General features: G+C 29.8%; 1 protein-coding gene across 1 annotated transcript in view; it reads right to left on the bottom strand.

The window, feature by feature from the left end:
- Window positions 1–2,321: 2,321 nt before the first annotated feature.
- LOC124426169 (MICOS complex subunit Mic60) overlaps window positions 2,322–11,806 on the bottom strand; it is a 12,356-nt gene continuing 2,871 nt past the window's right edge. Inside the window, exons 9-13 of the mRNA XM_046967552.1 lie at window positions 9,869–10,031; window positions 8,070–8,173; window positions 7,224–7,405; window positions 6,393–6,588; window positions 2,322–3,061 (exon numbers count right to left, since the gene is read on the bottom strand). Of these exons, the coding sequence (XP_046823508.1) occupies window positions 3,041–3,061; window positions 6,393–6,588; window positions 7,224–7,405; window positions 8,070–8,173; window positions 9,869–10,031 (666 nt within the window). The 3' untranslated portion in view covers window positions 2,322–3,040. The remainder of the gene's footprint in view (window positions 3,062–6,392; window positions 6,589–7,223; window positions 7,406–8,069; window positions 8,174–9,868; window positions 10,032–11,806) is intronic.

Below are 11,806 nucleotides of genomic sequence, written 5' to 3'. Positions count from 1 at the left end.
TCGTTAGCTCTTATTTTAGCTTATTTTTACATATAACTTCATTTATATCAACACTTTCGAACTTTCTTTCTTCTTCTTTAATCATTTTTATTATCCCACTATTCATTTTTCTTTTTTTCTTTTTATCTATTTTCTATCGGAACATTAAAGAATACTTTTACTGATTTACTTTTATTATTAGTTTGATGATATAATTTCCTATTTTTTTCTTAAAAAGCAAAAAAAATAAAAAGAAAAGATAACGAACGTTTCTTCACACAACGAATTCAAGAATCGCCATTCCTAATAAAATCCCTGAAAAAAAAGTGATAACAAGAAATATCGTTAATGTTTTACGTTAAGGATGATCTCGTTGAAAGGATTGTAAGGGTTGCTTCGTATGTTTAATAGAATCGTCTTTAAAAAGGAGAAGATATTGCTAAGAAAATGTTCGTAAAAAAGATATAATTATAAGAAAAGTCATAAAAGAAATGATACTTATAAAAGAATGTTGAAAAAAAAATTTTGTTTTTGCATCTAGTGATTGTCATTTGAAAATATATTATAAATTAGACACATATCAAAATATACCTAATATCTAATATTAATAGAACTTCAATTCGATTATTAAATTCGAATATTTCAAATTCGTTATGATATTCAAATTTCTTGGTAATCCACTAAATTAATATTAGTGTTACGAGAATAACAGATTAGTAAGCGATATTTCTGTTAGTAAATCTTCGACAAGGATCAGAGAGTCACGATAGGAATCGTTTTTGAATGTCGATGGAATTGTTTCAATTTGAGAGAGAGAGGAGAGAGAGAGAGAGGAGAGAGAGAGAGAAAGAGATTGTATATAGGGATGGGATTAAGCCGGCATTGAATCCTGTGACACCGTTACAGGGCGAAAGCCATTATCGTAAACACGCGGCCACCAAATTGATTTTAAATTAGGACAGTGGCCTGACGGTCCGTTGACGATCATTATACGCAACGTGTTGTTGTTCACGACCTCGTTTTCCTTATAACTTACAAATGCTTATCTACGGAGTGTATGTATAAATATTCTATCTTACTATTATATCATCAATAAATATATGATCACAAAGAAATATGAAACAAATATAATAAATAATCATTTAATTATTATTAAATGTCATTAAAAATATTTAAAATAAAATGAAATGGTGTAACGAATATTTCGATTTCCTCCACAAAAATGAAATAAATATTTATAAAATAAATCAATCATTATTATTGCTATGAAAAGAAACTTATTTTATATATCATATTCATATAAAAATTAATATATATATATATATATATATATATATATATATATATATATATATATGTATATATGTTTCTGATACATCTTGTATATGTATTCATAAAAAAAATCAGTTGGCTTTATTTACTCAAACGAGTCAATCGGTCTTCGATGTTCCAATCGATCCGAAGTTTTATCCTTGCTGCAAAGGAAAGAAAAGTAAAGTACCACTCAAAGTTCGTTTAAGTCGATCGTAGAATAACTCTCTGCGAGTGGTACTTCAATAGTGGAAAATCCCAAATCCTTAGTGCAAGTAGATGACTCGTATGAATCTTGTAATATTTAAGATCATTCTTTTTCCTTCTATACTTTCTCTGCTGAAGAAGTTGTCCAATTGTTTAAACAAAACAATCTATAAGATGTTTATTGATCAGATTTTTTTATTAACCCATTTTCATGGAACAATGTTTACCTTTCGTATATAAAAATTAAAGAGAAAACGAACTTAGAAAAATTATTAAATCATTATATCTTATATACGATACTTTTTTTTTAAACTAACTTTTTTTTTAGACTTTTCGAATATTTCTTTGAGATAAAGAATTGAAAAAATTTTTCATTCGTACTTATTATCGCTGCTATAAAAAAAAATCCTGTTGTCATTTAATCACGATACTGATGGTTCGGAAAATCGTACGAATGATTACGTCTGGATCCACAGATCACTTTTCAAAATCACATTGAATACTGTTTAAAGAAAAACTGTTCGAAGCACGTTCGTTTTGTTATTGTTGTAATATAAACAAACAATACTCGACATCAAGGATTACACAGACGAAGCGAGAAATTCAGAATAAATTCAATCAGACAAGCCGTACTTTAATTCTTTGCATACTTCACGCGGCACACTTATTTCTTCGTACCTGCTCAAAAATTCAATAGACTTCTTTTATTTGATTTTAAAAATATTTCTACGATAATTTACATTGCAGTCGAAAAAAACTCTAAGAAAAAGGATTTTTGGATGGAGATTCGAGTGATAGGAAATTCGAATAGACATTACAACGAATTATATTGTGTACAACAATATTTAATTTCATATACCTTGACCAACTTTTGATCGAGATATTTCGACTAGCCGTGCGAAAAACGTATTAACGCTTCGACCTCGGTTTTAGTTAGCATTACTTATGAATAATACTTTATTCTTTTTTTTTCTTGTTTATTTTTTATTATACTCTTGTTGTTTTAAAATCCAATTCTGGACATCGATTCTGGACATCGATTCTGGTCATCGATTCTGGACATTCAACGAAGAAACAATTAGAAATAGTCGTTAACGTTTCTTTAACGTAACATATTAAACGATATCTTTCTTTATTGTTATCAACGAAGCGTTATTTTCTCCTATAACAGTCGCGTCATGTATAAATTGCGCGAATTAATTATAGAAAAACGATTTTCTGAAAATTAGCAAAGGGAAGTACTGGCTCCTTTTCGTAATAATATATATCCTTGAATGGAATAATTTCTTTAAAATTAGACAGACCCCATTCAAGGCCGACAGTCGATGCCGATAATTTGTTCTTTTGTTCATTCACTGCTTCACCCTTCTCTCTCTCTCTCTCTCTCTCTCTCTCTCTCTCTCTCTCTCTCTTTCTCTCTCTCTCTCTCTCTCTCTCTCACTTTCTCTCTCTATCTATCGTACATACATTCATACATACATTCTGGCTATATTTTTTATTTTATCTGGCCTCGCTTTTGATCGTGTCCAACTTTTATCCGGTTTTACTTTTGTCCGGCCGATAGCTGAAACATTCGTAAGAAACGTGAATGCATAAATTAGAAAAGTTTCAAGAATTATGGAAGGGAACATACATTTTCTCTAAGGGAGGAAATACGTTTAGAGATTTACACGAAAATTTCCGAGTTATACTGAACATCTATCCGGGCTGTGAATACCTACACACTTATACATTCACAGTAATTTTCTTTCAAAAGTAAGTGCAATTCCATTATCTCCATTTAAAATCGAATTAGGGGATATCACCCCACTTCAAATTTGCGCTTGCCATTTACTTCTCATACATCGAAACAGTCTGCTCGCATATTATACAACCATGATCTGATTACATTGTAATTAATTCTTTTACTTATCTCTTCTTTTTTATGAAGTTACAACACGAAGGAGATTTCACTGGCAAGAGAGTAACTGATATTCAACTAACTAATTTATCAATTAACATGTTTACTTTGCGTAATTTAAAAATTATACATTTTATGAAATATTGCCGTATGAAAAATTTGCATAGTTTTAAGAGAGATATTACATAATGTATTAACTTTCTTTTTTAAATGGAAAGACGACAAATGATTTTACTAAAAACCGTATAATATTTCGGTTTTAAAATAATTTTTCATAAGACACATAATTTAGAAGTTATTCAAACAGGACTTATCCTATTTTATATATACGGGGTAAGACAATAATTTTGTTCACCTAGAACATTTCCGTTATACAGTAAATCCTTTTTTTGTGCGGTGGATAGGGACCGCATAAAAGAAATCGTACAAAAAAATATTGGGAAATTTTATAAATTCTTACATATAATAAACAACTTTGTACGATATACTACCTAAAATTTTTTTTATGCGGTGGACAGGGACCGCATAAAAAAATTAGAAAATACATCAATGATTTATGAAATAGATGAGAGAATGCTTTCAATTAAATTAAATAATTAAATTAGACCTGAAGAAATTGACGCGTTTTCGGTAACGTTTCGATTAATTACATATTCAGGCCAGATCGCTTTCCAGCACGAATTTAATGTGTGTTGTTTGATTTGTCCAATTGCTGCAATAATATGGTTTATGCAGTCTAAAATTGAAAGTTTTTTCCGAACTTCAGTCAGGCTTAATTTATCGTTCTCTAGCTTTTTCAAAATGTAGAAAAATAAAATCACACAAAACCAATCGCACAAAAGTAAAATCGCATAAAAAAGGACCGCACAAAACCAGGTTTTACTGTATAGAGAAACTTTGTTTACAAAAGACGTACGGTATGGAGTGAACTATAATATGGTAGTAATCTTTTTTTTCTTTAGATAAACATGTAAAAGACATACGAAGATCAACTCTTTTTTAAAAATAGAATCATATCTGATAGCATTGGTTAATGCAACTTGACATTCTCTATAAAAAAAAGTATTAAATCATATATGCAAACAAATTAATAGTTTAATAGATATTTTAATTTAAATATTTCTAAGAAACCATGTAGATATGCGAATAAAAAGTTGTAAGAGTGATAGTAAGTAAATAGTAGTAGTGAGTGATGGTTTCTTAAGTTGTTTTTTATCATTATTTTGCGTTTATGTATGATAATAGTGTAAACTAAACGCAAAATAAGTGTAGTATAAATGCAGAGTCCTAATTACGAAAGAATAATCTTTTGAATTTTCAATCATTCAACTACATACATTATCGACTATTAATAGATATTTAATTACTAATTTTAAATAAACAAAATAAAATTTATATCATTACAATAAAAAATTGAAATAAACTTTAATATTTAACAATTATCAAAAAATAATTATAATAAAAATTTAAACAATTTTATTATAATTATGTCCTTATTACGAAACAAAAGAAAAAAATCGATTTAAAAATTATTAACAAAATTGACTTTATTATATCGATATTGCAATATTTAAATAGATAACAATAAAATATAATATATTAAACAATAAAATATAATATATTTGAAAATGGTGTTTGTTTCAAGTCTATATAACTTTCTGTTCCGAAGATATCACCTTTGAAAAATTTCCATCCATAAGTCGCAGTACCCATTTGTAATAATCGTATAGTATAATAGCTTCTCCAGCTGGACCGCGTAAATTCTTGAAATTTATATAGGTCAATGTGTCACCAAGTCAATTAGAATTAAATTATATAGGTCAGCGAGCCAACGTAAACATCTATTTAAATGGAAATATCTTCAGAATTAGAAATTATAAAAAAAATGAATCAAATACCATTTTAAAGAGCAGACTTTTTTCCATTTTTTCAACGTTTTGTTAATAATTAAAAAACAATTTATTATAAATAATTTTTATAAATAAATTCATATGAACTAAATTTATCTTATTTTGCTAATAAAAATTCACATCGGATTGCGACTGATTTATAAAATTACATTAATTTATTTTATTTATTTATTTATTTATTTATTTCATAAATAAATAATTAATAAACAAGTTACTTGTTTACCAAAGAAACAATTTTTTTCTACATAATTAATAGCCACGTCTTTTATTTAATAGGAATATCTCTTTATGGGAATGTCGTACAGACTTACAACGAATATGTAATATAACCAGAGAGTAAGCCTAAAGTAGTCTAAGAAATTATCACTCTCTTACTATTACTATGTACATACTATTACACTTACTACATTTAATTTCTATACACTTTTTCAGTATTTTGACATGCATGGGTTAATACTTGTTTTTATAGAAAATGTTGAGCTGTATCAACCAATGCAATTAAAAGCATATAATTCCATTTAACAAAGATACAGTACCCTTATATATCCACCTTTTAAAAAATTATTACTGTCATATTATGACTCCCTGCGTACTGTACGAATTTTGTAAACAAAATTTTTCCATATCTCTAAAAAGAAGGAAAATATTCTCAATGATCAAAGTTATTGTCCCACCCTGTATACAAAATTTCTTTGGAAATGAAATAAGTTCGATAATAAGACAATATATATATGTATACAAAAGGAAAATTCAAAATGGCACAATAACGATTTAAAAACAAATTGTATGATCTAAACTATCCTAATAAAGTATTAAATAATAATAATTTAAATAAACTATTAAATATAAAGTAAAAGATAATTTATCTTCGTTTCATTTCTTTTTTGTTTATATTAAAAAAAATTGTCTTTATATCACAATATGACGATACAAATTACACAAGACGAACGTATTATCCTCACAAGGACAAGGACACATTATCTATTAACGGAGATGTATACACGACAAGAGAGACAGGAAGGAATAGGAAACAAATACACAGGAGACACAGATCGAGAATATCACGTTGAAGGATACTAACTGACCTTGGGCGAGTCAGGACCACCGATAAACATGAGGCCCGTCACTCCGGCATATGCCATCAGAGTGTCGATAGCCTGTTGAGTTTCCAGCAAGATTCTCGTTTCGTTCATCCACTCTCTGGCAATGGATTTGGGTGCACCCTTCAATAGATTCATGTAACGTAGAGTCATCTTGAAGTCTCCTCGATCCAGCCAATACCTAAAAAAAAAAAAAAGAAAAAAAAAGAAAAAAAGAAAAAAAAAGAAAAAAAAAGAAAAAAAAAGAAAAGAAGGAAAAAAAGAAGAAAGGGGAAAAATAAAGAAAAAAGATTAGATGGAACATTCGTTTCTGATGTCTCGCACATGTTCCTCACAGTTTTACGTCTATCGTCCTAATTTCTTTTTCTTTTTCACAAACGTAAGAATCGTATCATCTAAATTCCTAAACTCGACAGGTACATCCACTTGGCTTGCACAGATTACGTGTCCAAGTGCCCGAATAACATCGAACAAAGATCATGCCAAGTCACCAATCGGTAGCACCCACTCTCCGTTTTTACCGTACGTGCCTAATAAAATATTCTTTTTCTCTCTCAGATTTCAAATGGAATTTTTAACTCCGTACTTAGTCTATATACGTGTCGATACTTAAAAGTCGAATTTAGCAAACGGTATTGAACGTGACCGGAATGTTAAATAATCGTTAAACGATTTAGTCGTAAGAATGAAAGTATTCTCTCTCTCTCTCTCTCTCTCTCTCTCTCTCTCTCTCTCTCTCTCTCTCTCTTTCTCCCCCTCTATCTATCTATCTATCTCTATCTTTGTCAAATGTACGATAATGACAATACGACTTACCTCGCACGTTGGAGTATGTCGTACGTGTTGAGAGAATTCACGTCAATAGGAGCGTCTTCGATTTCGCTCTTCGGTATATCAGTGTTCACAATCAAAACGCTTTGAAGATAGCTAAGAAGATGAATTGGTAGAGCTGCTCCTTCCTCTGGAACCAACGCTAATCTTCTCGCTTGTTTCTCTATCTGAAAAATCGAATTTTCCACGAGGGACAAGAATTTTATAACATTTGCCTTTCTTCTTCCATCTTTCAGGAATTTTTTCTTTTTCTCTTTCTCTCATATTGTGTTAACAAGATCTTATAATAACAAATTCTTTTACTAGAATTACGTTCCCATAATAATGAACAATAAAGTACTTAAAATATCTTCTGTGGCGTTTAGTTTAGATGGATGAGATCGATATTAATTACGCCGATCAGTGAGAAAACCATAGACAAAGTCGTAAGTGCTCTTGCCTCTTAACGTAATCGACTATTAATTGCACTAATGAAATTAGAACGGAGAATTCGCGAAAGACTTCTTCATAGAGGACATTACATATGATATATAAGTAGATCATATGTAAGGCTTTTATCAGTAAAGCATCGATCACTTTGAATTAATTTCAAATGGATTGAAATATAAAGAAAAGTAATAAGATTGAAATATAAATCGTTGAAATGTTTGCTAACCAATTCATGATAATGCGAGACGATAGAGATAAATCAACATTGTGAAAAAATGACAATTTTTCTCATGTTCCGAACAAAAAAATAAATAAACAAAAGAATAGAAAAATCAACATTACTCAATTGTTCCTTTAGAAACTAAATAAATATAAAGGTAGAGACTTTGAAATAAAACTCACATCGAGGAACTTTTTACGAAGAATATCCTCCGGATAAACACCTCTCTTCGCAGCTTCTACAGGGATACCGTCGATCGCAGCAGCAACCAATGGATCTTCTTTTGCTGAAAATTATATAAATAAAACTCATAATTGATAATTAATGAAAGTAATATGCGAGAGGATTCTATTATATTTATATCTGTTTCAGAAATATAAAAATAAACAGAAAATATAAAGAATTAAATAAAGAAAAAAATAAAAAAGAAACAGAAAACAGCTTAAGTTACATTGTTCGAAATATGTAAAGGAACCTCTTAACATAAAACGTAGCAATTAAATTTTATGCTGTGAAGAATGTAAAATGCCTTTTAGAATAAAACGTTGCAATTTTGATTCATTTCACGAATTCTGAATATCATAATTTCACTATTTCACATCTCTTTAAAATCGTAGTAAATTATGATTTATAAGAAACAAAAAAAAGAACGTGTTTGTAATGAAACACTTTTTGTTTAATATGTTTTAAATATTATTATCAATATATTCAATGTTGACCTCTCTCAATATATATCGAAACATTTTATAATCCAACGAATGTGGATAGACTATTATTATAAAATGAGTCAATAGCCCATAAGCTTTTTATCGATACATTCGAAAAACCATAAGGAAACATAAAGAATGATTAAAGATTTTATCGATGTTCGATTGTATCATAATTATTTCTTCTATTACATTTTGGTGCCATCGTAAACGTTTGAAGGACGACATGAAAATGGGGTTAAACTTGAAATATTAATGCGAACACACGTTTTCGTTTTCTTAAGAGAGAAAATTCGAAATCAAGGAAAGTCACAAAAACGGAAATTCTAACGTAACCTGCAACAATAGTCAGCAATAGAAAAAATAAAAGAAGAAGAAGCCTTAGACGAAAACTAGGAAAAAGTGAACTAAGCGAAAGAAAACAAAGAGTATTAGAACTGCAAAGATAAAGAATGCCTAAAGCCAAGCTCGTAATTCTTTTACACTAGGAAGCTACCGCCGGACGTTAACGATACCAAGACAAGATTTATGTTTACACCGAACATCTCGTTGGAAATAATACCAAACAACCAGACAAAAATGACTGTGTTATATCAAAAGGGTTTTAATGAAATTACATTCTTTCTCTTTCTATGGCCAACTTTAACATTCATTTATTTTCTCATTCAAGAAAATCAAAACCATAGAAAAAAGTCTTTTTAAATCATCGAATATTCTTTCCTTTCCAATCTTATTAAAATCATATCATACACTCAGATAAATAAAATCATTTATCTTGTCTTGTTAGAAAAAATGTAAGTGTTAAATTCTAATTATCGAGTACGCTATCTCGAAACTTAGCCAATCATTATATCAGAGTATTATTATAATTATTAAACGATTTCATTCAATATGAAATACTTTAGAAAAAAGTATCGACGGTGAATACTGTATCTAATTAATTTATGTGAAATGAATTTGTATAAAATTGATAGTAATTTTAAACGAATTATTGTAATAACTTTACCCATTGTCAAGTCGTCTTTTTAGAAACTTTTACTATAGATTTTAAGATAAGATTTTGTTTTCGAATTGCTCGAGACGATATTTTCTTTCGCTTTCCGAAATTTTTGAGTAAGATCATTGTCTCGTTCGAGACGAATGAGAGGATGAGTAAGATGAAAAATGGATCATTGTTAAATATAAATTAAATTGTCGTTATTATCCATAATGTGAAAATAAGATTCGAAGAAATAGATATGAGAGAAGTTTTAAATTAAAATGGAACTTCTTACATGCTGCGTTAGCAATGGCCTTAATTTCGGGTTCCAGAGGCCTTATAGTAGGTTCACTCGAGGATGACGTAACCTTCACCGCTCTGGCTAATGCCATACAAGCTGACCAAAGGAGCTGAGCATTCGAAGCTCCTTTTTCCTCCTCAATGCGTGCTATAACAAAAGAAAATAAACAGTTTTACTTTAATTAAGATTAATTAGTACAATACAAAAAAAAATAATTTCGGAAGGACTTTATTTATTTACTTTACATGAATTACATTTATTTCTGTCTAACATTTCTATTTAACGTTTCATATAAGTAAAATATCGATTACGAGAAAATATTACATTAGTTATTGTTATCTTTAAAATGTATTTGCTTAAAAAAAGATGACCTATGTATGTATGTATATATGTATGTACGTGTGTATATATGTATTTATGATTGAGTATGAATATATTTTACAATACTTGATTCTTACATAAAAGTTATCTTTCTAACGACGTAAGAAAAGTTACGGAAAGAGATAGGAGTACTATTGTCGAAGATTTAGTAATAAATTCGTTTGACGTAGTGACAAAGAGCGTCCACGAAAACGAAAATAAATAACATCCCGTCGACCGGTAGGACAAACTTTGCGAAGTTTATTCTGTCGATTTATTGATACTCGAATAATGCGCTATGTTGAAGCTGTTTTGCGTGAAGAGTAACGAGAATGGTTATTACGTAAAAGTGGATTGAAACTATGTCGATTTACTAAAATTTCCTCATTACAAGAGAACAGACAAATACATGCGGGCTCTCTTTCCAACTTCCCCCTTTCCTCTCTCTCTCTCTCTCTCTCTCTCTCTGTGTGTGTGTTTGTTTCGACGATAAATACAAACAATTTTCAAAACATTCCTTTGTTTTATTCGACGACACTTAACGAGTTGTCGCTTTTGATTCGAATGGCAGCAATAACCGTCGAACGAATTGAATCGAATTAAATTCTTTTTGTGAAACGAACAACTATTATTCTGCCTATTTTATATTTCTGTTGATATATATATATATATATATATATATATATATATATATGTATGTATGTAAATATGTATGTACACATATATAGATATCATAAATCATGAGGACGATTCGTCAACGTGTGACGTACGGAATAATCAAAAGGTTGGGAAAAGCCTGCCAAGTATCGGAAATACGATCAAGCATTTATTACGCGTAATTACGGATCGTTAGATCACGTGCGTGTAATTAAAACCAATAATTAAATAAGGATTATATATTTGAACCAATGAAGTACTCGAGAATGAAAATTCATGTGTTTGCGGGAGATAAATAAACGGATATTCTTGTTTTGGAAAAACCATTTGATAATACAAATTATACATAGACCATTGTATTACATTTTTTTATAAAATAAGAAACAATAATTAAATACGTTCGAATTAAACAAAATATAAAAAAACAAAAGCGAAAAACAGAAAAAACAGAGATAAAAAGAGAGAAAAGTGATGAGAAATACATAGAATCACGAACGATGGATTTAAAAGGGGTCAATGGGATGCAAAGTTTGGCGAAAAGCTTGGATAGTTCCGACAGACAAAGCTCGTTCTATGCCAGACTAACACGTATGCAAGCACGCACGTATGCACCAAAATAAGGTTTGGTGAGGGTTAACATCAGTGAGAGATTACGCCGGTAAGCTGCGATATGTTGGCCGCGTAACGTTTTACGTTCGAAAAGCTTTGTGAATTTGTGATGCCAATACGAAAAAAAGAGGGGCAGGAGAGAGAAACAGAGAGATAGAGCAAAGGAGAAAGAAATAGAAAAACATGAAAACAGGGAAAGAGGGAAATAGTGTCCCTCGAGTTTTCTCGCTCTCTCGCGTTACTTCTCTCTCTCTCTCTCTCTCTCTCTCTCTCTCTCTCTCTCTCTCTCTCTCTCTTTCTATTTTT

Source organism: Vespa crabro, chromosome 8 (assembly GCF_910589235.1).
Source record: "Vespa crabro chromosome 8, iyVesCrab1.2, whole genome shotgun sequence".
Lineage (NCBI taxonomy): Eukaryota > Metazoa > Arthropoda > Insecta > Hymenoptera > Vespidae > Vespa > Vespa crabro.
The sequence above is the reverse complement of the archived record's forward strand: the minus strand, read 5'-3'. Positions and strand labels throughout refer to the sequence as shown.